Source organism: Cetorhinus maximus, chromosome 12 (genome assembly GCF_964194155.1).
Source record: "Cetorhinus maximus chromosome 12, sCetMax3.hap1.1, whole genome shotgun sequence".
Taxonomy (NCBI): domain Eukaryota; kingdom Metazoa; phylum Chordata; class Chondrichthyes; order Lamniformes; family Cetorhinidae; genus Cetorhinus; species Cetorhinus maximus.
The window spans coordinates 72376449-72404398 of record NC_135890.1 but is presented as its reverse complement, the minus strand read 5'-3'; the positions used below and the strand labels follow the sequence as shown (position 1 = coordinate 72404398).

The 27950-nt window shown below is 43.3% G+C and overlaps 1 protein-coding gene across 1 annotated transcript; it reads left to right on the top strand.

Moving 5' to 3' along the window:
* Positions 1–860: 860 nt before the first annotated feature.
* On the top strand, positions 861–27950 carry rsph14 (radial spoke head 14 homolog). Its single transcript, XM_078554649.1, has 4 exons — positions 861–1193; positions 7337–7439; positions 26453–26571; positions 27898–27950. The coding sequence occupies exons 1-4, from the start codon at positions 995–997 to the stop codon at positions 27948–27950; spliced, it is 474 nt and encodes a 157-aa protein (XP_078410775.1). The 5' UTR covers positions 861–994.

Below are 27950 nucleotides of genomic sequence, written 5' to 3'. Positions count from 1 at the left end.
AATACTCAGTAGGATTTGGCTGGACCTGTGGAGAAACAGAGTTAGTGTTTCTGATCAATGATCTATGATTAGAACTCTGATTCTCTCTCCATTGACAGTGCAAGACCTGAGTATTTCCAGCATTTTCTGTTTTTATTTCAAATTTCCAGCTTCTGCACTATTTGGCTTTTACATACATGTTGTGTTGTTCCACCTGGTCTCCCAAGCCTGCAATTTAAAAGTCCTATATTCCTGTTTAAATCTTTTAATTACTTCTCCCTATCCCCACCCCCACTATATTTGTTACCACCTTCCAGGATGACCAACTGTCCCTTTTTAAGGGATTGTCTCACGTCTTTTGTCCTGTATTTCTAGGCCAGCCTGTGGGAGACTGTTCCTGGGAGTCTCAAGGGTGAGTTTGAGTGACTGAATGGGACTGCATTCGTGACTCTGTCAGCAGAGAAATGATAATGTTGTGACTCAAACAGATAAATTATAAGTTTTAACTGATTATAACTCCCCTATCCACCCCCTCTCATGTTGAAAACTTCCCCCTCCTCCGCTTTGATGCTTATACCATCCCTCACAGTCAAAACGTCCCTTATTTTATTTCATAAGAGTTACTCACCCTGCCTCCTTCGGTTTTACAATTCCCTAAATTCCTCTAATTGACCCAATCCCATTTCCCCTTCCATTGAGGACTAAAAGAGTGGACCCCTCCCTCGCCTAACAACTTCCGTTTTTGGCTCCAAGTCCATTTTTTGTTGATGCTTTTGTGTAGCGCGTGAGACGTTTTCCTTCGTTAAATTAGCTGCACAAAGCAAGAGTTTTTGTTGTTGGCGACCCATTTACCTGCACAGGCGCGTTGGAAGGAGTAGGCCTCTGGCGTTGCTATAGTAACGGAGTGAAGCCGCGAGCAGAGCCTTCAAGCGTTCAGTGGTGAGACGCCGGAGCGCGGGCTCGGGTTAATTTTGCGCCCTTCTCGTTTCCTTTTTGTTAAAATAGCAGCGAGAACATGGCTCACACGAGAATTTCTGCCAAACTTCCTCCTCACATCGACCCGACCAAAGCGCCCATTGCCTTCGGGGATCGGGCTTTGCCCAAACTGAACCGGGAGCTGGCGGATCCCGAGCTCCTGACCCGGCAGCGGGCGCTCATGGCTCTGTGTGACCTGCTGCACGACCCCGAGCTAGCTTACACGGCAGTGGAGGTCGGTAAGTGAAGACCCCTTCCAGCCTCTACTTAACGCAGCACACTCAAGAACAAGGAAGATGTGAAGTTCTGAGAAAGTCGCCGATCGGGGAGTTGGAGTCCAAACTGGCTCCATGTCCGCTCCCCTCCCCTCATTTCGGTACTCAATACACGTGAGGGGTGCGAATTATATTTTCCCACGTCGGTCCCTTTATGATTAACTGCAAATAACTTAGTTATCCTGGACGTACATTTTTTTGCCAAAGAAAGATTGGCAGTGGGGACATGAAATTCGCAAGACAGAAACATTGAGGCTAGCTCTCAGTGCCCTTTGCCACGCTTCCCTGACTACCCAACACTAAGCCCTGGGTGGAGGCAATTTTTCTTCAACGCCAAAACTTACTATGATGCCTTGTCACTTTCAATGAGCCCCTACATGCCCCCAGCCCAGTTCCACCAATATTCCTGGTTACCGAAGAAGTCACTTGAAACGAAGGACTTGAAACGTTAATTCTGTTTTTCTCTCCACAGATGCTGCCAGAATTGCATAATTTTTCCAGCACTTTCTGTTTTTATTCTTTGTTAACCACTTAGGCTGAACCCAATGTATGCTTTGGAACCTCAGCTGAACTTTTTACTCAACACCCAGTTTGTCACCTCTGGACCATTGCACATCACCAGCTAAATATCCTCTCATTACCTCCAGGACTGGATTTTCCAACATTGTTTGGCCTGCTTCAATGCATCACAAACTCCAGCTGAGCTGGAATTTTGTAACTTGTTATTCTCCTGCACATTGCTCAGCACGCCTGCCCTTCCAATAATCCCTTTGTGCCCCAAAGATGATCCGTTTCCAGTTTTCAAACCCCACCTTGGGCTTGCTTTATCCTATTTGAGCAATGTTCAGACCTGACGAGTGCCCCCAGCAATGTAAATTAAATGCAAATTGAGGCCTTTTGGTATCCTCTTGGCTGCAGATCAGGAGCACAATATCCCTGTTAAAACCTGGTGCTATTACTTTCCAAGCTGGGACTTTATCTTTGGCTTTTGGCATTTAAAATGCACACTACAAGCTGCACAAAATGAAGAATAAATAGAGGGAACATTGCCAGTCACTAATTAGATGTGTAATGAAAAATTGCCAAGTAGCATGTCCATTAAAGTATCATCAATTAATCTCTGTTGCATCTCTTCACTTCTATAATTTTGAATGACAAAATACTAAGCACAAATCCTTTCAATATAAAAGAGAAATATAATGAATGCAGTGGGAGGGGGGTGCGGAAATACTGCCAATGTTATTTTGGATAAAAGCTTAAAAGTGTAATTTGCAATTAGAAACCACAGATAAGACACAATTATACTTTTTCTTTCCGGTTGGCCTGTGTTCAGTGGTGTGCTGGTACTTGATCCTGCAATATTTAAATTAGACCTTAAGTTCAGGTGCTGAGGTCATGGTCTCAGTTCAAGTGCACTCTGCTCTTTCATCTCTGGTACACCAAGGCAGAAAAATCGACTCAATGTTTGCTTCAGCATCCTTCATTTTCTATTTCAAACTTACGAAAGCTGATATAACATACACACTAAGCCCTCTCATTTTTCAAAGCTCTAATATTGAAGTGCTATTATCTGTTTTCCTCAGCCAAATGTGACTGATTTCCCAGCCATTTGTCTCCTGTGGTTCACCCTATTTATATTGCTGATATTTTATGTGTCTCTTCTATTTCTCTGGTTTTCAATGCTTAAAATTGATCTCCTGTGGTGCTGCTCAATGGCCAAAAAGTTATATTTACTGTGTTATATGTATTGTACTGTGTATAATTTTATCCTTATTCCATTGCTCATCTGACTTTACTACATAATTTGTTAATTTTACAATTAATAGGAGAAATGTAGAACACCTGTCACTCACGCTTCCTGATTTATGTTCTGTGTCACTGCAAATACTGTATTAGCTGGACATAAGATGTACTATTTTTCTGGAAAAATGTCTCCTAAGTTTGCCGTGAGTTTTATGGTCCAAGGGTTACCTCATGACAAAGATCATTAGCATGTGTTTTGGAGTTACACACTGTGATTATGGTGTCGATAGTTTGTTGTAGGTTTTCTGTAAAATCAGGTATGAACCCAAAGGGTACAAAATAGAAAAGGTTTCTATATGTGGTTGGATTCACACTGAATGAAAGACAATTTGGTCCTCCTGCAACTGAGAAAAATGACACAAGAATGGAAGAAGCAAGAGGAAGAAAAAATGAAACTAGAAAAGAGCAAGCACACTTTTCATTGACATGCTGCAAAATAGCCACAGCTGGAAGAAGAGGTGAAAAGTTAGATAATTAGATCACAGGAAAAATGGAATTTCTGAATCTACCAAAATGATTGTATTAGAAGCAAGAAGAGAGAGTAAGTGGCGTACTGATCTTGGCAGGGTAATATCTTGATGCTAAAGGTTTATGAAAAGACGCAGGCTAAGCATGAGTACTAGAACCAGGATAACACAGAAAATGCAGGTCGAGTATGAGGCAAAGATAATTGAATTTCACAGGTTCATGATTAACACAAGGAAGAAAATATCTTCTGAACTTGGGTAGATAAGTGATATGGTCAAAATTCCCTAACATCTGATGTTTCATTGAAGAAGACTGTGGACTTGAAAAGTGCTAAAACAATACCAATAAAAATATCTGGTCATGAGAAGATCTACTGCAATGTTGCTTTGACATGTTCTGACAGCAAACGTCTGCTGCTGTTGCTTATTCGTAGAGAAAAACAGCACTAAAATTGAAATTTCGCGTGGAATTTTTGTTCATGTTTATGTGGCCGGAGAAAGCATTGTCAAAGCATCTAGGTGGCTTTCTTTATAAAAAAAAAAAATCCCTAGTGGCGTGTGATCAGGGCTGGACACATGCCACAAAAAGGAAGGTTGAGGAATTGAAGATGCAGCTAGCTGTGATTTCAGGCAGTCTTACATGCCAATTGCAATCCCTGGACTTTTCAGTCAGCAAATAATTTAAAGCATGTTTGAGGAATGGGCTGAATAAATGGAAGCACCAAATCATGACTTAACATTGACAGGGCGAATGAAACTGCCCACTATTTTGCAGCTGTGCAAGTGGGTGAGAAATTCGTGGTGATGACTGAAGCACAAGGCAAAGTAATTCAAGAAATGTGGTATCAGCAATGCAGTAGATGGCAGTGAAGATGACGTACTATTTGAAGAAAACAACAGTTCACACAACACCAGTGATAATGAGTGATGATGATGATGACTGCTGTGATGAGGACTTTTTGGGCTTCTATGATTAGTAAGACTTCCTGCTGCATTGTTGTTCCATAATGGTAACTATACATATTAAATATTGATATATACTGAAATATTTTTTCCTTATTATTTCTTTTTATAATCGTTGTGCGTCTTATGGCCTAGCAAACACGGTGTATTTTGAAGGGATTTTTTTTCTTTGTTTTGTAACCCACTTGGACCTGGCCTGTGATGTAAATTTGTCATTGTGATGTCATTTTTTATGATTATGTTGTTACCAGGGACCAATGAAATTTTATTGTATAAACAGCACCTGCTAATTTCCTGCCCTTATAAGGCTTGCCTTCAATGGCATTGGCCCACAGCCCTGCCAATTAAATGGAGCACAATCCTGTCAGTCACATGATTAGTTACAATAAATGACATTGCTAGGAATTGACACAACTAGAATAATTATGTGATCATTATTCAGCAATGAATTTGCTTAAAATTATCATATTTTAAATGGCTGTGGTTATTCTTGGTCAATAAAGGTCACTAGAAAGTATTGATGATAATCTCATTACACTACAGACTATGACATTTAGCTTCATAGAATATATAAATTTGGAGGACTTCTCTATGTTTATGGATGCTTGACATGGAGCTGTCGTTTCAATTCATATTACATATTTTTTCATTCAATGTGAAAGTAATTCCCAGCTACTATATTCACTTTGGGTGTAATTTTCTGAATATAGTTTGTGAGGATTTTCAATGGACGTGAGCGTGTGATTTTACTATTGGATGCATTGGTAATTAGTGAGGCTACCAACCACCAACATGTATTCAGTAAATTAAGTCCACCACATATGTGCATTAATAGTTAATACTTCTGACTTGAAAAGGTTTGGGAAAAGCTTTTAATAATTCTTGTAACATGAAATTCTTGTAGCCAATAGAAAATTGTATTTGTGGAAACCTGTTTTACAACGTTTTGCTCCCTGTTTGTTTCTTGCTTACAGATATAAGATAAATGAGTGGTATTTAGAGGATCTGAATCTAGAGGATGATAAACAATTTGAAAAATAGCCAATGTTCTCAGGATCAACTCCAGCTCAGTAAACAACATGGGGATTGATTTTTGATGTACATTTAAGGCCACACTTGAATTTAGATTATTTAACACAGGCTCAAAATGTCTTTATGTACTCAATTTGGTGCTGATGATGTGTAGAAGAAATGTAATGTAATGTCGGTATTTGTGCCACCAGAAAAATCATGCAACAGATCATAAAGCAGCTTATGGTATTTTGTAGTAATGTCACAAAGGGTGAATTTCCACAATAACTGCAGCATTGGCGTGAAGCACATGAAGGAGGTATCATCTCACTCCAATTTGATTTGTAGTCAGGTTGGACATTAACATCTGATTTATACTATCTGGCCTTGAAATTCAGGAGACCAGCTGATCTCCCAAAAATAAATGGTGTAACTGACTTGAAATGGTACATTGACATTTTTCTGGGGCATTCTGTCTGTGTTTCTCAGAAGTGGCTACCCTGTCCCAAATCCCGCCATTTCAACCAAATATGCATACAGTGTTAGACAAACTTGCTTAAAACAGATCTGAAACCAAGTGAACTTTGATTATTTCACTTGACTTCAGCTTTATTACCAGATCTAATCTGCAAACTGTTTTGTGCTCCTAGTGGATATCATTGGGAACACAGGGAGAGTGATTGATTGATTTTTGAATGATTCTTCTGGATGGAATTACTCCTGGGGATGTCTTACTCTGTGCACTATTTTAATTGAAGAAGAGGAAGTTGAGGGGAAAAAGATGGAATTAAGCAAAGCCAAATATGAATGGTATCACAGGAGGAGGCTCTGATCTTCTTGCTATGATTCATTAAGAAAGTATATCGATCCTACTCCTTCCATGTTATGAGCCAGCAGCTGTGCCTCAACAGGCTGTGCTCTGTGAAGAAAATGCTTTAAGTATATAATAAGCTGACTTCCAATCTGCCTCAAGCATTTGGAAATCACTGTCGCTTCCCGCGAAAGCTAACACTTCCTTCAAATTTCTTGCTATGACTCCTGTCAGTGCGCAATGTGGAAACCGACCAAGATTTCTGTCCACACCTTTGAAATTTGTTAGATTTCTAAATGCACTGTTGAACGATGTACCACTGTTCTTCTCCATTCCCTCTCCCTTCCAGAAGGTGGAGAGAGCATTGCAATTTTACCGACGGCCTGGCTCAAAACTGGTACTCATAACCATTAGGCAATATTTACTATTTTCCTTTATTGTCTGAATGGAAAGGGCTGTCATTTATTGAACATTCGATTTGGAAGCAACCAACACAACTTAATTCTCCATTTAGTGCCATGTATTCTGGCCCAGTATTATTCAAATTGACCTACCCTGAGATTCAATGTGGGATCAACATTGGAAGTTCTTGGTGTTTGCAAAGTCTGCTTAGCCTCATTTGCAATGAAGTGGTGGACATACAGGAATTTTTGGGTTTCATGTTTATAAATCCCTTAGTTTATAAATAGCAATTGTGTGAAATTCACTTAATTCTACTGTGATTAGTTTACATAGCGTCAAAGGCCTTATTATCTTAATTTTTCCTGCTTTTTGGAGCTGCAATAATTATAACAATTTCATTTTCTTTCATGTTTTTAAATTATGCCATAGTAACATTTAGGCTGCATTTTATTAAAGCAACTTGTGTACTATATTCATGGTCAATGTAAGGTTTTCCAGGGAAGGTAACAAGCTTGGAAGCAGCTTATATGAAGGCACAGCCTTTATACAAGTTAATAAGAGTCCACAAATAAGCTGTAATTCAATTTTATAGATTACAATGTAAGAATTTAACTGGGAGGTTAATGTTGGATATTTTTTCTTTCCTTTAGGTTGTTTGGAGAACTTGATATTCCTTTTGAAGGATGAAGATGCTACTGTCCGTCACAAGACCACAGAAATTTTCTACATTTTGGTTACACATACTATTGGGAGGTAAGAGGACCTCTTAAAAGTCTCTTTTGAAGACACTTTGTTGAAAAAGACTCAGCATGTATAGAATACCAGAGTTAATAAAGAAAAACAGCAAATGCAGGAAATCTGAGATAAAGAAATTAAAATTGCTGAGACGTGTCAAAGCTTTCCATCTTGCATTCATCAGGGCACCTCGCAAGAATACAAATATAAGGGGAAAGCAACAATTTATACTGTATGAGAAAAGAATGCTGATTGATTGGCAAGTGGATGTACAGTGTAAATTGTTGTTTTCCCCATGTTGGTATTCTTGCGAAGTGTCCTGATGAGTGTAAGATGAAAAGCTTTGACATGTCTCTTTTTTCAGCAATACTCACGTCCTTTACTACCAAACGACTATTTAGAAATTATAATGCTGGAAATACTCAGTAGTCAGCCATCATCTGGAAAAGAACTGTAGATGGTTTGGGTGGGACCCTTTTTATTGGAATTTCAAGATGCTGTGCAGAATACCACAGTTTATATATTACACTAATAGCAATTAATTATTGTGAATGAAGCATAATGCAGATTACAGACATTTATGCTTGCTAGCTATGAATGATTATTTGTAATGCTTTCTGATGGTGACCAGATTAAGCAAAATAAAGGTTGGTTTGCTGATGCAATGTGTTGCATTAATGTGCTATGCTATCTAGGTTTACTACTGAGTTAACCACAATGTTAATGAAGATGGTAGATTATGGAGCACTTCCACAGTGCTTTCAGCCTGGGAATTTGTCAAAAATTGCCAAGTATTTTGCACAAGGAATGCACTATATGTAACGTCGTCAACAACAACAACTTGCACATAAAAATGCCAAGCTGCTTTACAGAGGCATTATAAAATAACATATGACATCGAACCACATAAGGAGATATGAAAGATGACCATGACTCAGTCAAAGAGGTAGGTTTTAAGGAGTGTCTTACAGAAGGAAAGAGAGGGAGAGAGGCTTGGGGAGGAAATCCCAGAATTTAGGGCCAAGTTAGTTGCAGGCACATTCACCAGTGGTGGAGGAATTAAAATTGGGGATGCTCAAGAGGTCAAAATTAGAGAAGCACAGATATCTAGGAGGGTTATAGAGGTGGAGGAGATTACAGAGATAGGGAGGGACCAGACCTTGGAGGAGTTTGAAAACAAGAATGAGAATTTTAAAATCACCTGCTGGGAGCCAGTGTAGTTTAAAGGGCACCAGGGTGGCAGACGAATGGGATTAGTGTGAGTTAGGACTTGGGCAGCATAGTTTTTGGATGCCCTCAAGTTTACAGAGGGTAGAATGTGGGAGATTAGTAAGGAGTGCACTGGGATAATCAAGTCTAGCAATATATTGTTGGAGGCCAACTGGGAAATCTCAAGGTCACTGGAGGTGGTGGAGAAAGGTAGTGCAGTGGTAATGTTACTAGACTAGTAATCCAGAGGCCTGGACTAATTCTCTGGAGACAGAGTTCAAATTCCACCAGGACAACAGGGGGAATTTAAATTCAATTAATTAAAAACATCAGCAATGATGACCATGGAGCTAGTGACTTGTAGTAAAAACCCGTCTGGTTCACTAAGATCCTTACCTGGTCTGGCGTACATGCAACTCCAGACCCACAGCACTGTGGTTGATTCTTAACTGACACTGAAGTGGCCTCGCAAGCCACTCAGTTGTGTCAAACTGCTACAGAAAAGTGGAAGATGATTAAAACCGGATGGACCACCTGGCATCGATCTAGGCACTGGAGATAACAATGGCACACCCTGCCCAGTCAACTCTGCAAAGTGTTCCTCACTAACATCTAAGGACTTGTGCCAAAATTGGGATAGCAACAGCCTGACATTGTTGTCCTCAACGAATTACACCTTACCTAGGAAGAGTCTGTATTCCCTGTCCCAATGGCAGGACAAACCCAGTGGTATAGTAATTTCACGAGACTAGTAATGCTGAGGCCCAGGCTATTTGGGTTCAAATTCCACTATGGCAGCTGGTTTTCTATTTTGTAAATGGGATGTGAACGGCACTTGGCAAGGCCAGCATCTGTTACCCATCCCTAGTTGCCCTTGAGAAAGTGTTGGTGAGCTGATTTCTTTGAACTGTTGCAGTCCATGTGGTGTAGGCACACCCACAGTACTGTTAAGAAAGTAGTTTCAGGTTTGGACCCAACGACTGTGAAGGAATGATGATATAGTTCCAAATCAGGATGGTGTGTGGCTTGGAGGAGAATTTTCTACCCTTGGGTTCAAGGTGGTAGTGTGGCTTTGGAAGGTGCTGTTGAAGGAGCCTTGGCAAGTTGCTGCAGTGCATCATGTATATGGTACACACTGCTGCCACTGGTAGTGGAAGGAGTGAATGTTTAATGTAGCTGATGGGTTGCCAATCAAGGGAGCTTTTTCCTGGATGGTGACAAGCTTCTAGAGTGTTGTTAGAGCTGCACTCATCCAGGCAAGTAGGGAGCATTCATCGCACACTTGACTGCAATGACCATCTCCAACCGGAGAGAATCTAACCATCACCCCATGACATTCAATCCATCACTGAATCCCCCGCTATCAACATCCTGGCGGTTACCATTGACCAGAAACTGAAACTAGCCACATAAATACTGTGGCTACAAGAGCAGGTCAGAAGCTAGGAATCCTGCGACGAGTAACTCACCTCCTGACTCCCCAAAGCCTGTGCACCATCTACAAGGCACAAGTCAGGAGTGTGATGGAATACTTTCCACTTGCCTGGATGAGTGCAGCTCCCAAAACACCCAAGAAACTTGACACCATCCAGGACAAAGCAGCCCGATTGATTGACACCACATCCACAAACATTCACTCCCTCCACCACCAATGCACAGTAGTAACAGTGTGTACCATCTACAGGATGCACTGCAGGAATTCGCCAAGGCTCCTTAGACAACCTTTCAAACCCACGACCACTACCATCTAGAAGGACAAGGGCAGCAGATAGATGGGAACACCACCACTTGGAAGTTCCCCTCCAAGTCACTCACCATCCTGACCTGGAAATATATCGCCGTTCCTTCACTGTGGCTGGGTCAAAATCCTGGAACTCCCTTCCTAATAGCACTGTGGGTGCACCTACACCATATGGGCTGCAGCGGTTCAAGTAGGCAGCTCACCACCACCTTCTCAAGGGCAACTAGGGATGGACAATTAATGCTGGCCCAGCTAGTGAAGCTCACATCCTGTGAATGAATAAAAAAACACTTGTGCCTTGTAGATGGTGGACAGGTTTTGGGGAGTCAGGAGGTGAAATCTCGCTGCAGAATTCTTAGCCTCTTACCTGCTCTTGGAGCTACAATATTTATGTGGCTGTTATGTTTCTCGTCAACAGTAATCCCCAGGACGTTGATGGTGGGGGATTCAGCAATGGAAATGTCATTGAATGTCATGGGGAGATTCTCTCTTGTTAGAAGGGTCATTGCCTGGCACTTGTGTAGCGCAGATGTTCTTGCCACTTATCAGCCCAAGCCTGAATGTTGTCCATACGCACATGGACTGATTCGGTATCTGAAGAGTCGAAAATGGCGCTGAACACTGAACATTCTCACTTCTGAGTTTAGGGAGGAAAGGTTATTGGTGAAACAGCTATAAGTGGTTGCGTCTAGGACCCCACCATGAGGAACTCCTGCAGCGAGGTCCTGGGCTGAGATGATTGGCTTACAACAACCACAACCATCTTCCATTGTGCTAGGTATGACTCCAACCAATGGAGAGTTTTCTCCTTGATTCCCATTGACTTCAATTTTACAAGGTTCTTTTGATGTCACATTCCGTGAAATGCTGCCTTGATTTCAAGGGCAGTTGCTCTCCCTTCACCTTTGGAATTTGCCTCTTTTGTCCATCTTTGGACTGAGGCTTAATGAGGTTTGGAGTTGAGTGTCCCTGACAGAGCCCAAACTGAGGATCAGTGAGCAGGTTATTGCTGTGTGGTGCCGCTTGGTAACACTGTTGATGATACCTTCCATCACTTTGCTGGTGATTGAGAGCAAACTGATGATGTGATGAGCGGCCAGATTGGATTTGCTCTGCTTTTGTGCACAGGACATAGCTGGGCAATTTTCCTTATGGTCAGTTGGATGCCAGTGTTGTAACTCTTTTGAGTCAACCAAATAAACTAAATTAACAAAATTAGGGACAAAGAAAAAGGCAGCCCCTTAAAGGGAAACTGCAAAAACAAAGGCAAAATTTAAAGGAAACGTGCAAACATTAAACCAAAATGTGATTTAACAGGCTCAATAAAACACTCCAGTCCACGTGGTGCCCACTGAGCATGGAAGGCCTCGACAGTGCCAGCAGACACGGTGTGCTCCCTCTCCAGGGACACCCGGCCGCGAACATAGCCTCAGAAGAGGGGCGGACAGTCGGGTCGGACAACCCCCTCAATTGCCCGCTGCATGGACCTGTTAATGGCCAACTCGGCCAGGCCCAGGAGCACGTTCACGAGGAGGTTCCCCTCCCTCCCAGCCCCCCTCTGCACCGGGTGCCCGTCGATCAGGAGCGTGGGACTGAAGTGCACACAAAACGACAGGAAAAGATTTTTTAAATAACTGAAATGCCAGTGTTGTAGCTGTATTGGAAGAAGCTTGACTGGGGTATGGCTGATACTGGAGCATAAGTCTTCAGTAACACAGCCGGGTTGTTGCCAAGGACCATAGCCTTTGCTGTGTCCGGTGCCTTTAGCCATTTCTTGATATAATGTGATCATGTGGAGTGAATCAAATTGGCTGAAGACTGGCAGTTGTGATGTTGGGGACCTCACCTTGGAATGAGGCTCAGATAGACCATACACTCAGCTCTTCTGGCTGAAGATGGATGCAAATGCTTCAGCCTTGACTTTTGCACTAATGTGCTGGGCTCCCCCATCATTGATGATGGGATATTTGTGGAATCTCCTCCATAAATTCAGTGACTAAGAATATAATGTCAGCATATGTGTTTCAGGAATATTTGCAATTCTGCATTTCCTGTTTCTCCAATTGAGAAGGATGCAGATATGACATTTATCTCCAGGGCATTTTCCTCTGCATTTATTAGCTGAACTATTTGTGGTGGACCATCTCCAGTCCTCAACCTCTCCCTTGCATTTTGGCTCTCTTCACCTGTAGGAGGCACCGTAAGTGAGTTATTCATCCGATGGATGTGGTGCACTTGGTGAGGGTGGCTATGAAACAGATGCATCATGTTCCATGAGGATTAGGGTGATTGCTAATGGTGGATGGATGATTGGGGAGGTGATGAGGCACATAGAAAGTGAAGGCAAAATGCTGCTCAAAACTGTGCCTTTAACTCCAGCTGATTGTGTCATTCAGCTGCGCACCATGCTCGCTGTGCAGCTTGGAGATGGAGATGAAACTCAAAGGTCAAAATGAACTGCTTCAATTTAGTTATGATTGCTTCCAGGCCCTGACTACTGCAGGAAAGACGTGCATGAAAGGTAAGAAGACTGCAGCCCCCAGGTTTAGCGACGTGTCACTGGAACGCCTTTGGGTGTCGTGGAGACCTGCCACGATGCCCTCTATCCCCACTCTGGCTGCAGGATGGGCAATGGCATTACCAACCAGGCTTGGAAGGTGGTGGCAACGGTGGTCAGCATTAATGTCCTGCAAAAGAGGACAGCCGTCCAGTGCTGTAGAGATGTGTGCGCACGGCTGGACTTTAAATATGACGCCTGGCATGATGAAGTGGCAAGGTGATGCCGGGCCAGCGATTGAGAGCCCATCCGCCGTCGGAATGACGTATTTTCCAGCAAAGCATAAATTATGTGGCGGGATTGGGATGATATGGTATAAAAGCCCGCTATCGCTACTGCACTTAGTGCAAACCTGGGACGATTCTGCCCAGTGTGTGAGACTACTGAAAACTGATGGGTTAAATTGCACGATAACTGACATTAACAGCTTTAGATCGTCAGTATACAGTGAATATACTTCGACAGGATGAATGGCTTCATTCGTTCCGCCAGGGTAACTCACTCTTCTCATCACTTTCAACTCTCACACTCTCAAACCCATCGCACATCCACAGGGATCTCACACCTCAAGGGGCAACACCACTAAATCTCACACACAGCTTCATATCTCCATCAGGCTCATATCCCCTTGAGCTCACATCCTCATTCCTGTCCGTGGTGCCACTCACCACATAAACATTCCCCGCAGTGCCATGTGTCCTGCTCACACTCTCTCCATCTGTTTTCATGCAGGAGAAGCCTGCTCACATCAGCAGGGAGAGGTGGGGGTGGAGGTGGGGTGGCCCACATTAGGCCCCTCACTCACTTTGAGGAGCATGCCATTGTGCTGACTGGTGAGGATGTAGACCCTGCCTGCAGCGACGATGAGGTCGGCAGCGAACACCCACCTGAGGAACCTGCACCACATCATCCTTCCCTCAATGCAACTGTGAGTGCTCTTTCTCATGCTTTTGACTCTGCTGCATGCACTACTTATCTCTACTGTGGTTCACAGGGAGCTCTGCCAAGGGACCAACACCCTCAGCCAGCCAGCTCCTCAGCTCCACCCATACCTTCACCTGCAGCCAAGATGACTCCTCCAGTGATGAGGTGGAAATAAGCAGCCTGGAAGACCCGTCACTGCGGGGGGAGCAGCTGGCCCACAACTGATCCTGGAAAGAAAAGTGTGTGTGTGGCAGGGCCTTTTGTAGCCTTGTGCAAGCGGATCCTTCACGTTTCACAATCATCTCAAAGTCCTGAGCATTTTGAATGCTGCCTGCTGGGGTTCGCTTTCAGTTGTCCATCTGAGCTGACCTGTATCTCTGCCCACACATTGATCACATTTCCATGCAGCACATGACCTCATCCACCAAGACTCTTGTTTCACTTTCGATTTAGCAAACATTGTCTGGTTTCACTGCATAGTGCGCAGCCCCATCTTTTACCCTTGCCCGGTCACCAATTTCCTCTCCCCTATCACAGTTGACACCCCCCCACCCCTCAACACCCCGGCACCACTTCAGTTATCTACTAACCGCAATCCTATCCTTCAGGGATGCACATTCCCTTTATTCCTGAAAATCCCACCCCCATCCACCTCGACCTCCTGCTTCCCACCCGCAGTATCCGTTTTTGCCTCTGGGTCCCCACCAACCATCCTTACCATCCCTTCTATCGCTACCATCGAACCTTCACCCTTCTACCCTACCGCCTCACTCTGCCCTTGGTAATTATCACCCTTCCTCCATACCATGTCTACCCTCAGCTTGCTCCCCAGGAGGCAGACATGGATCTACTTGACCCGCCCCCCCCACCCCATGCATGTTCACCTGCACGTCACCCCCTAAGGCACCCCTTAGCCACCTCTGCACCCCTTAGCCGCCTCCGCACCCCGAATCCCCGCTCTGCACCTTGTATCCCCCCTCCGCACCCCTTTTCCACCCCCCCACCTCCGCACCCCTTCCCCCCCCCACCTCCGCACCCCTCTCCCCCCCACATCCGCCCCCCTTTCCCCCCCCACCTCCGCACCCCTTTCCTCCCCCCCCACCTCCGCACCCCTTTCCCCCCCCCCACCTCCGCACCCCTTTCCCCCCCCCCACCTCCGCACCCCTTTCCCCCCCCCCCCCACCTCCGCACCCCTTTCCCCCCCCCCACCTCCGCACACCTTTCCCCCCCCACCTCTGCACCCCTTTCCCCCCCCCACCTCCGCACCCCTCCCCCCCCCCCCACCTCCGCACCCCTTTTCCCCCCCCCACCTCCGCACCCCTTTCCCCCCCATCTCCGCACCCCATTCCCCCCCACCTCCGGACCCCTTTCCCCCCCACCTCCGCACCCCTTTCCCCCCCCACCTCCGCACCCCTTTCCCCCCCACCTCCGCACCCCTTTCCCCCCCCCCACCTCCGCACCCCTTCCCCCCCCCCCACCTCCGCACCCCTTTCCCCCCCCCCACCTCCGCACCCCTTCCCCCCCCCCCCCACCTCCGCACCCCTTTCCCCCCCCCCACCTCCGCACCCCTTCCCCCCCCCCACCTCCGCACCCCTTTCCCCCCCCCCCACCTCCGCACCCCTTTTCCCCCCCCCCACCTCCGCACCCCTTTCCCCCCCCCACCTCCGCACCCCTTTCCCCCCCCACCTCCGCACCCCTTTCCCCCCTTCCCCCCCATCTCACCCCTTTCCACCTTCACCCTTCCACCGCACACCTTTCCAACCCCCAGAACCCCTTCCCCCGCCAAACCCCATCTCTCCTCCCACCCCCCCCCCCACACCATCTCCGTACTCTTTCCCTTGCACCTTTCACTCCCCTTACACCTTTCTCCCCAGTTGTGGTGGTCTCCCCTGTTACCCCCTCCTCCCCACCATTCTCCCTCCCCCCCAGCCACCCCCTGACGCCTTCATTCCCCCCCTTCGAACCTCATCCCATCCTGATACCTTCATTCTCGCCCTCTCAACCTTACCCCCACCGATACCTCTTCCTCTCCCAGCCGATCCTAGCCCTTCCTCTCCCACCCACTCGACCATCACCTGTTGTGAGCAGCAATGGTGACCATCCAACTCCTGTGCGCTGCTTCGCAGCAGAGCCATGTCCATGAGAATCCACCCAGCATGCCATGGACGTTCCCCCAGTGTGCCGTTGGTGTCGGGCTCCAGCATCTTCTGTTCCCTGGATGTCTGTGATGTGAGCAAAGCCCTGGCGGGTAAGTCCTGACTTCTGCATATCACAGTTATCAAGACATATTCTACACCGGCGTGCTTTCCTGCCCCCAAGCGAGTTATGGGGTAGGGAAAGGGAATGAATCGGGCTGGCAGGCCTAACAATGTTGCACATAATATTGGAGGTTCCCCCCATTGGTGGGCTGAGTGGATGATTGCGAACTGGTTTCATGCCGTTGCGATCATGCCATATTGTCCGCGCCCGCTTCTGAACACGCCCGACGCCAGTAGGCACGGAAAATCCCGGCCACTGATCTCAACATTAATTTCATAATCAGTGATTTTGTTGGTGCTGAATTATGATGATACAAGGAGCTGCCTTTACATCCTCTGTTACACATTTTGTTTATCAATTGTTTGGCAACGGATGCTGTCAGACCTGCTGAGTTTTTCCAGCGTTTTCTGTTTGTACTTCAGATTTCCAGCATCTGCAGTATTTTGCTTTTAGCATTCTAAAACTATCATGAGGTAGGAGTGTTGCTCTGGATGATTTTAATTTTCTTGCTGGAATATTTGGTGCTACCTTGAAGCTGAAATGAGGAACTTAGCGCATCATAGGAGCAAACCTAAAACTTTCCATGGTGTGGTGAAGAGATATTTGGGGCTTTAAATTGGATAGCTAAGTTTGGTAGTGGTTATATTACTGGATGAGTAATCAATCCAGAGGCCTGAACTAATTATAGAATCATAGAATGGTTATAGCACAGAAGGGGGCTATTTGTCCTGCTGCATCTGTGCTGGCTCTATGCAAGAGCAAAGCAGCTAGTTTCATTCCACCCTGTATCTTTTCCCCATCACCCTGCACTGTTTTTTCATCAGCTGTTCATTCAAATCCCTTTTGAAAGCCATGATTGAATCTGTCTCCACCACACTCTTGCGCAGTGCATTCCTACATATTGCCCATGTCACCATTGGGTTCTTTGCCATTCACCCCAAATCTGTGTTTCTCTGCTTCTTGACCATACCACCAATGGGAACAGTTTCTCCATATTTACTCTGTCCAGACTCCTCGTGATTTTGAGTGCTTCCATCATGTTTACTCTCGACTTTCTCTAAGGACTACAACCCCAGCTTCTATTCATATAACTTTATTTCTTGCCCCATTTTTGTAAATCTCTGCACCTCTCTGAAACCTTCACATTCTTCCTAAAGTGTAGTGCCCAGAATTGGACGCACTGCTCCATTTGAGGTTGAGGTTGAACCAGTGTTTTATGAAGATTCATCTTTTTCATCCTGCCCTGCCACATTCTACAATTTGTGAACATGTACTCCAGGTTTCCCTCTCCCTGCAGCCCCTTTAGAATTGTACACTTTATTTTACATTGCCTTTCCTTGTTCTTCCTACTAAAATGTGCCACTTCATACTTTTCTGCATTAAATTTCATCTGCTACATGTCCAACCATTCAGCCAGCCAGTCTAAGTTCTCTTGAAGTCTATCACTATCCTCCTCACAGTTCACAATACTTCCAAGTTTTGTATCAGATACAAATTTTGCAATTATGCCCTGCAAATCTCGATCATTACTATTTATTAAGAGTAGCAGTGGTCCTAGTACTGATCCCTTGGGAAACCCACTATATAACTTCCTCCTGTATGTATGATGAACGATCATCACTACGCTGTTTCTTCTCACTCAGTCAACCTCCTATCCATGCTGCCACGGTCCTTTTTATTCCATGGTTTCAACTTTGCTGGCAAACATATTGTGTAACTTTATCAAAAGCCTTTTGGAAGTCTCTGTACACCACATTAACTTTGTTATCCTCATCAGTCCTCTGTTGCCTCGTCAAAAAACTCAGTCAAATTAGTTGAACACAATTTGCCTTTCACAATTTCTTGATGACCTTCCTTAATCCACTCTTGTCCAAGTAGCTGTCAATTGTGTATCATTTCTAAAAGCCTTTCCACCACTGAGGTTAAATTGATAGGCCTGTAGTTGCTGGGTTTATCCTTACCTCTTTTTTAAAATAAAAATGTAACATTTACTGTTCTTCAGTCCTCTCGCATCACCCCTGTATTGAAGGAAGTTTTGTAGATTATATCCAGTACCTCTGTAATTTTCACCCTTCCCTCAGCATACCCTTCCGGTCTTGGTGTCTTATCAACTTGGAAGTAGAGCCAGCCTTTCTAACGCTGCTTCCGTTATCAAATATTAGCTCATCCAACTTCTCAACTATCGTTCTTTTCACTGTGACTTTGGCATCATCTTCTTCCTTGGTAAAGACAGATGCAAAGTATTCATTTAGTAACCTCAGGTATGACCTATGTCTCCACGTGTAGATCAACCTTTTGATCCCTAATCAGCCCCACCCCTCTTTTTACTATTTATATGCCTATAGAGGACTTTTGGATTCCCTTTTATGTTAGTTCTCAGTCTTTTCTCATACTTTCTCTTCGCCTCTCTTATTTCCTTTTTCGCTTCTCCTCTGAGCTTTCTATAGTTTGCCTGGTTCTCACTTGTATTATCAACCTCATATCTGTCATTTGCATCCTTTTTCTGCTTCATCTTGCCCTTTATTTCTTTTGTCATCCAGGGAGTTCTGGCTTTGGTTGCGCTGTCTTTCCTCTTTATGGAAATGTACTTTGACTGGACCCGAATTGCTCCTCTTTCAAGACAGTCCATTATTCTGTACAGTTTTGCCCACCCATTTTTGGTTCTAGTTTACCTGGGACAGATCTGTTCCTACCCCACTGGAATTGGCTCTCCTTCTAATTGATGTATTTTTACTCCAGAAACGTAACTGGACCGCCATATGAATACTGTGGCTATAAGAGCAAGCTAGAGATTGGGAATTCTGCAGTGAGTAACTCGCCTCCTGAATCCCAAAAGCCTGTCCTCCATGTACAAGGCACAAGTCAGGAGTGTGATGGAATACTGTCCGCTTGCCTGGATGAGTGTAGATTCAACAATCCTCAAGAATCTTGGCACCATCCAGGATAAAGCAGACTAATCAGCACCTCATCCACCACCTTGAACATACAGTCTCTCTATTACCGATGTACAGTGGTAGCACTATATATCATCTACAAGATGCATTGCAGCAACTTGCCAATGCTGCTTCAACAGTACACCCCAAATCTGTGACCCCTACCAGCTAGAAGGACAAGGGCAGCAGCTGCATAGGAACACTACCACCTGAAAGTTCCCCTCCCAGGTCATACACCAGGTTATGAGTTCAAATCCTACCATGATTAGTTGTGAAACTTCATTTAATATATGTGGTACTCTGTTAACCAGATTGTTATCGGTTGTACTAATGCCCTCTGGAAAGGGTCTGAAGTATTGCTGTCAAAGCAAACCACTTGGTTGTAAAGTCAACTACACCATCTTTTTCAGGGTAACTAGATGAGAAATAAATGGAACAGAACCAGTGTTGGCCACAACTTAAGAACAATCTTTTTAAAAATGATCTGCCTGTTATGACACAGCAGTTGTTAAAGCTGAGTCATTTAAAACCCCAGAAGGAAAATTTACTCAACCGTCATAACCTATCATTTTAAGTGCTATGTTTGAGATGCAGCTCTAAATTCAGGAATCAGACCACCAGTTCTCGAGAGGTTTTATATCAAAATACATGAGACATTTATTAATTTACACAAGTTAAATATATACACACGGCTACAAATTACTACGATCATAATTTTTAACAAATTCCCAAACTAATCTCCATTAAGGCAACAGCAACCCATAGACTTTAAGCAGACACCCAGCAAAGCATTTTCACCGTACAAATTCAAAATGAGGTTCCTTTCACTTTGGTTCCTTTGTAGACACAGTGGTAGGCTTTCGGCTTTGATCTTATATTGCCTCTGCCTTGCATACACAAAACTGCTATCTGTTATAGCCAGCACATCTCATTGAATGTAAATTCTCATTGTGTCACCAACCCCTTTGAACTTTACCTCTTCTATCAATAAAACCCTTTCATAGTACCAATTTTATTAGTAATATAAACATTGCTTGGTCTCTGCTAGCTAGGTGCCAGATTTCACTCACCTTGAATGCTCTATTCAACAAAATGCAAATGCATTCTACCTCGCTTACATCTCAAAACTAGTATACGTTAAAGCACCCAGACTAGCTGGCTTTAATCCAATTAAGACACACCTACAGACTAAACCTCTATTTTAAAAGAAAAATAATTTCCAATAATATACATTAATAGCTTGATGACACTGCCACATAGGGTTTGCATTCTCTTAAGTTTATTTCTGATTTGACTTTTTCCTTCTGCTTTTTTCCCTAATATTAGCTTTTGAATTTTATTTGGTATTAATTTCTCTTTAACTGCTGTTATTTCTCATAAAGCTTACCAATAAAATGTGAATCTATTCAGAACAGTTTTAGTTCTGCATGGCTGCCATTTTCTTTCCAAGTATCTTTTTCCTGGTTCATAATGCTTTTGGGGAAAAAATGTTCTCCGTCGATTTATCTATTCCGTTTGACACTGCTGCTTTACTTCCCTGTTGTGCAAATGAATTTTTTATATACCTGTGCACACATTTCCAATTTACCTGCTACCGTGCTATTCTGTACACTTTCTTAACATTTAAACATTCATGAATGTGCCTTGTGATTTGGGTGCTGGAGTGGTGCTGTCATTGTCTCACTTTCTCTCCTCTGTATTCAAGTCTACTGTTCATAATACCTAACATTACAATTTTGGGTAAACTGCACAATTAGGGCAAGTAGTTTGTTATCGTTCATGTAATGGATCTCAAATCCTCCTCAACTTATTATGCAACATAGATTTCTGTCAACGTTATATTCAATAAGTCACTATCGCCATGTGCAGTTGCTGTGTCCCCATCTGTACAAAGAAAGGTCTTTCATTTTATGATTGTTGTTGATTTAAAGGGATAGTTTTAAGCAAATGGAGTTGCCTATTTGGTAAAAAAAAACAAAGACTACATGGGTCTCATTAGTGATGTAGCATTTTAATAAGTAATATGTGACACACTGGCCTGCTCCTGAAGCTCTCCAGAGTACTTCCAGTCTGGGTCAGAACAGTTGTTGAAACACTCCTTCGCAAGAGATGACTCAGAGTCCACCTTGGGCAAGGGAGAACTGCATGGAGAAGATAGGCCAGTGGATTACCGCCAGGCTTAGTGCTAGTCTCAATCCTGTTCAACATATATACAAATGGCCTGCCAACAACCACATCCCACAAGTTCATCTATGCTGATGACATCTGTTGTGCCACCCAAGCTCCATCCTTCTGCACTCTGGACCAGATCTTTAATGAAGAGGTTACAAAGTTGACAGACTACTGCAGCACATGGCATCTTAAGTTGAATCCCTCTAAAACCATATCCAGTGTATTCCACCTCCACAATGCCACTGCCAAAAAAAATTGCATATCTACATGGATGGCCAGAGACTAAAGCATGATATTAACCCAACATGCTTGGGAGTGACTCTAGATAGGACTCTGTCCTTCCAGGAACATCTGAACAAAACAGCAGCAAAGGTCAAAACCAGAAACAACCTACTAACCAAACTTGCTTGATCTACATGGGGTGCTACTGCCACAACACTCTGGACTGCAGCACTTGCCCTATTGTACTTTGCAGCAAAGCAGTGTGCACCTCTCTGGCAAAGTTCATCATACACACATCTTGTTGACACTCAATTGAATGCAACAATGTGCATCATGACTGGAACACTCTGCTCAACACCCCTCCCCTGGCTTCCTGACCTCACATACATCACTCCGCCACATGTCCGCCAACTGATGAAAACCTGCAAGCTGGTTGAAACCATCCACGCTGTACCTCACTTATCGTCCGTAATGACCTGTTCAACCCACCTACTGCCTGCCTTCCATCTCGGCACCCCATACCCTTCCTGAGCAAGGTCTACCAGCAGACATCCTTTGGATCAAGGAATGGGAAACACAAGAAGTCACCAACAACTTCGCTTTGGCAAACCCCAAGTTCAAATGGCAGGTTTTGAACCACCACAGTGAGAGCTGCCCTTGCTAAACAGATTCAGGACAGGCTAGGGCCCCTATGCAGCTAACCTCCACTGCTGGGGCTTCAGCACAAACTCCTTATATACTTGTAGAAAGACACAAGCAATGCTGCACGTTACTGCGGAGTGACCCTCCGCAGACTAAGTGGCAGGCCAATTGCCTTAAACTCAGCAAAGAAAGGGGCTCTTGCTTGGCTTTGGGGATTTGTATTCGCTAAATAATAATAACAAGATACTGTAAATCAGTGACTGAAAATAGATAAACACACTCCAGCAAGATTTTAACTGGTCAATGCAAAATCAGGCAAATCAGTCAAAAAAAAATTTTGTATCCCATATCACAGCAACAAACCCCCCTAACCTATCACCCCTGGCTCCCTTTCCCCAGTGCCGTAATTTTAAAATATTCAAACTCTGTAACTTTCTCCAGCTCTAGAACTCACCGTGAGCACAATTTCAGAGGTGTGTGAAGAGTGACTGCTCATGACATCAAAGTAGCATTTGTGACAGCTAGGAGCCCTATGGTATTGGAGTCAGTGGGTGTCAAAGGGAAAACTCTCCACTGGTTGGGCTCATACATAGCTTAAAGGAATATGGTTGTGGTCGTTGGAGGCCAATCATCTCAGCCCATTGACATTGCAACAGGAGTTTCTCAGGGCAGTGTCCTAGGCCCAACCATCTTCAGCTGCTTCATCAATTTCCTTCTCTCCATCATAAGGCCAGATGTATGGATGTTCACTGATGATTGCATGATGTAATGACCTCAGAGTAAAGACACCCCTTAGTAGCAGTGACCACAATATGATTGAACTTTGCATCCAGTTTTAAAGGGAGAAAAGTGCGTCTAAGACTAGTACCTTAAACTTAAATAAGGACAACTATGTGGGCATGAAAGCTGGGCTAGCTGAAGTGAACTGGGAAATTAGGCCAGAGGATAGATCAATAGAGAGGCAGCAGCAGACATTTAAGGGGATACTTCAGAGTATTCAGAATAAGTACCTCCCTATCACAAAGAAAAATTCTAAGGGGAGGACCTACCAACTGTGGTTAACTAAAGAAGTTAAGGAAAGCATCAAACTTAAGGAAAAAGCATACAACTCCGCAAAGGTAAGTGGCAGGACAGATCATTGGTCAGAATATAAAGAATGGCAGTGAATGACTAAAAGGTTAATCAGGAGAAAGAAATTAGAGTATGAGAGGAAGCTAGCTAGAAATGTAAAAACGGATAGCAAGAGTTTCTACAGGTATTTAAAAAGGAAAAGAGTAAGTAAAGTGAGTGTTGGTCCTCTAGAGAGTGACAGTGGGAGTTAATTGTAGATAATAAGGAAATGGCAGAAGAAATGAACAAATATTTTGCTTCTGTGTTCTCTATAGAGGATACAAAAAGCACCCCAGTAATAACTACAAATCAGGAAGTGAAAGGGAGAGAGGAACTTGGTGAAATTAAAATTACTAAGGAAATGGTACTGAGCAATTTGATGGAACTGCGGGTTGGCAAGACTTCGGGTCCTGATGGACTACATCCTAGGGTCTTAAAAGAGGTGGCTAATGAGGCAGTCGATGCGCTGGGGTTAATTTTCCAAAATTTGCTAGATTCTGGAAAGGTTCCATCAGACTGGAAAGTAACAAATATAGCCCCTCTACTCAAGAAGGGAGGGAGGCAGGAAACTATAAGCTAATTAGCTTGACATCTGTTGTGAGGAAGTTGTAAGAATCGATCATTAAGGAGGTTATAACTGGGGACTTAGAAGAGCTCAAAGCAATTGAGAAGAGTCTGCATGGTTTTGTGAAAGGAAAATCATGTTTAACCAATTTATTGGAGTTTTTTGAAGGAGTAACATACACAGGATAAAGGGGAGCCTGTAGATGTATTGTACTTGGATTTCCAAAAGGCATTTGATAAGGTACCACATCAAAGATTATTATGGAAAATAAAGGCGCATGGTGTAGGGGATAACATGTTAGCATGGATAGAAGATTGGCTGGTTAGCAGAAAGCAGAGAGAATGCATAAATGGGTCTTTTTCTGATTGGCAAGATGTGATGAGTGGAGTCCCATCAGGGATCTGTGCTGGGGCCTCAACCTTTTATGGTTTACATCAATATCTTAGATTAGGGGAGTGAAGGCATGGTAGCTAAATTTGCAGATGACACAAAGATAGGTAGGAAAGTATGTTGTGAAGAGGACATGAGGAAGTTTCAGATGGATATAGATAGGTTGAGTGAGTGGGCAAAGATCTGGCAAATGGAGTCCAATGCGAAGTTGTTCACTTTGGTAGGAAGAACAAAAAAGCAGAATATTACCTAAATGGAGAATGCTGCGTAATTCTGAGGTGCAGAGGGATCTAGGTGTTCTAGTACGAGTCACAAAAAGTTAGTATGCAGGTACAGCAAGTAATTAAGAAGGCTAATGGAATGCTATCCTTTATTATGAGAGGGAGTGAACATAACAGCAAGGATGTTATGCTTCAGCTATACAGGGCATTGGTGAGGCCGCACCTCAAATACTGTGTGCAGTTTTGGACTCCTCATTTAAGGAAAGATGTAAATGCATTGGAGGCGGTTCAGAGGAAGTTTACTAGATTAATACCTAGTCTAAGTGGGTTGTCTTATGAGGAAAGGTTGGATAGACTGGGCTTGTTTCCACTGGAGCTTAGAAGAGTGAGGGGTGATTTCATTGAAGTAAGCAGGTCCTGAACGGCCTTGACAAGGTGGACGTGGGAAGGATGTTTCCTCTTGTGGGTGAGTCCAGAATTGGGGGCACTGTTTTAAAATTGGGGGTCACCCTTTTAGGACAGAAATGAGGAGAATTTTTTTCTTTCAGCGGGTTGTGTGACTCTGGAACTTTGCCTCAGAAGGCGGTGGAGGTGGGGTCATTGGATATTTTTAAGGCAGAGGTAGATGGATTCTTGTTAGGCAAGGGAATCAAAGGTTTTCGGGTGTAGATGGGAATATGGAATTCCAAACACAAGAAGATCAGCCGTGGTCTTATTGAATGGTGGAGCAGTCTCGAGGGGCTGAAAGGTCCACTGCTATGTCTTATGTTCTTATGTTCAGTTCAATTTGCAACTTCCTAGATAAGGCAGAAGTTTGTGATGCATGCAGCAGGTAACGTGGATAACATCCAGGCTTTGGCTGATATGGTAACTAATATTTTTGTCACATAAAAGCAGACAATGGCCATCTCGAATGAGAGAGTTTAGCCTCCTCCTCAAAACATTCAATGTCATTACCGTTGTCGCAACCCCCACCTTAATATTTTTGGGATCAGAATATCCGAATTGACCAGAAATCTACCTGCCCAGTTACATAAATACAATGTCTATGAGCGCAGGTCATAACTGGCTTTTCTGAGGCAAGTGGCACACCTCCTGATACCCCAAAACCTTCCCACCACCTACATGACACTAGTCAAAAGAGCAGGGGAGGTTGGGTCATTGAATATATTCAAGGTTAAATTAGACAGATTTTTGATCTACAAGGGAGTCAAGGGTTATGGGATCAGGCTGGAAAGTGGAGTTAAGGCCATGACTGGATGAGCCATGATCTTATTGGATGGTGGAGCTGGCTCGATGGGCTGAATGACCTATCCCTGCTCCCATTTCTTATGGTCCCGGGAAATTGTGATAAGTGGGGCAGATGCCAGGGAAATTTGGGGGGGATTCTCATCCGCTGCCATTCCCCAAAAGGCAGGGAAGGAGTGACTAGTTAAAGTCCCAGAGGGGATGTTGGGAGAGAAATCTAGGTTGGGACAGTGTGGCCTCACTGGTGGAATTTTCCCTTTTTCTCTGCTGCTATCCTGCTCCATTTTGGATAGAATTGAGGGAGTGCATTCAAGCTTTAAATGTCTTCTGCAATATTCTTCATTCTGAAATTTTGCTGTTAGACTATATCAAGAAATGGCATTGGGACATGCTGCCATATTTGCCTTTCAGATACAGAAGCAGATGATACGAATCACTTATGCTAAAGAAGTGGACTTACTAAGCTGGACAAAATAGAACTGAGCTGTACCCATTCTGTTTAATATGTGAAAGCTATTCTGAAAGTTAAAGAGAAATTTTAGTAATGTAAAGGATGAAGTGAACACAATGCTAGTATGTAAAAAAAAAAATAATTCCAGTGAATGTAGGTACATTTTTTTCTGGCAAGTTAATGATGCATATAAGTGGACTATTTATGTAGTGTTTTATGAAGTATTACAAATACAAATTTTATTGTGTCTCTGTGAAATATAATTTCATTGCCAAAAAATGCCCTTTGTATTTTTAGTGATAAGCAGGTCACAGACTTATAGTCAGATCAAGTTTGTTGCACAATATTTTTCTTCTTATTTACTCCCTGTTTTCTTTTCTGCCACAGGTTTGCATTTCTGGAACATGATGTAATTATGCCACTGTCTGAGCTGCTTAATGATCCTGAGGATGTCTGTCGTAAAAATGTGCACATGGTTATGGAGATGTTCTCACAAATCCCTGCAGGTAGAAGTCTTAATTCAGCAGTGTGAAAAAAAGGTGTATTAAGCAAAGGAATGAATGTTGTTAGTGACATGTATATTTTTAAAATTTGACATGCTAATTTAGGGCAACTACAGCAAGTTGTATTCAGGAAACTGAAATGTTTCCAGTGTTGAGCTCATATTTGAACTCCTTTAAAACTGATTAGTGTTACTAGAGTTATGCGTCATCCCACTATTATCTGACCAAAAATATATAATTCTTAAATGTAAATTTGTGTGTTGTGTTTCTCGCTCTGTTTGCCTACCCCCACACCGCTACTGAATTATTCAAAATGCTCTGTGTATAATTGTGACCAATTTTATCTCAAAATTGAGGAAGACCACACAGGTTGGTACTTTTTGTCAGTGATATATGATCTGAAGGGAGATGATATCACGCAGTCACAGCTTTGTTATACCTTCCCCTACATAGTTAAGTCATATGTTAGAGGATATATGAATTTGATATTAGTAATTTGGAGATAATTGCTTTGGTAGGTAACTTGTATTTGTGACAATTCTTGCCTTTTGAGTAGCAAAATGTATCTTTTGGATACAGTTTTCATTTAGCTTTTGTATGATAAAAGAATAAGATTCTTTATCTCCTATGCACTGAATAAGGGAGACAAAAGAGCAATGAGAGATTGTAGTATATTTTAAGAAGTTTTGAAGCTCTGACTACTTTTTGTTTTTCTAAAGGTGAAATTGTGATAAAACTACATTGTTGACTTGTATGTCAATTGGACAAAGATTATGCAATATCTATTTGCCAGTATTTATAGAGGTATTATTGGACTGAGCAAGAAAAGAATTATGTGGAACTTACTAGAGGTTTTTAAAACTGTAAAGGATTTCAATGGAATGGAAGGTGAAAGACTATTACTTTTGTTTGGGTAGTCATTGATGAGGAAAGATGAAAGGAAGTTCAAATGGAGCATAAACACCAAAATGTACTGGTGGGGCCAAATGGCATGTTTCTGTGCCATAGCCCTCCTGCATTCCTATGAAAACTAGAAAACTAGAAACATTGCAAAAGGGGAGTTTGCAGATATGGAAGACATAGAGAGAAAGTACATCATATTTGTGGTTGAAACAGGCATCGCTCATGTTAATTACAGATTTCCAGTATACAGAGTATTTTGCTTTTGTTCACTCAGTGCTATTTTCCACAATTTGTGCTGACAATATATTTGTTATGGATCCTTTTTCTATGTGTCTTTTTTGATTTGTGGAACCACTGGTCTAGAATTAAAAAAAAAAGCTAATTCACCTGGGTAATCCAGTGTTGGAGGTTTGTTTTGCTTTTCAGGTGCAACCACCAATGTCTACATGGGTAAAGCTGGCTTAATTAAGCCGAGTTGA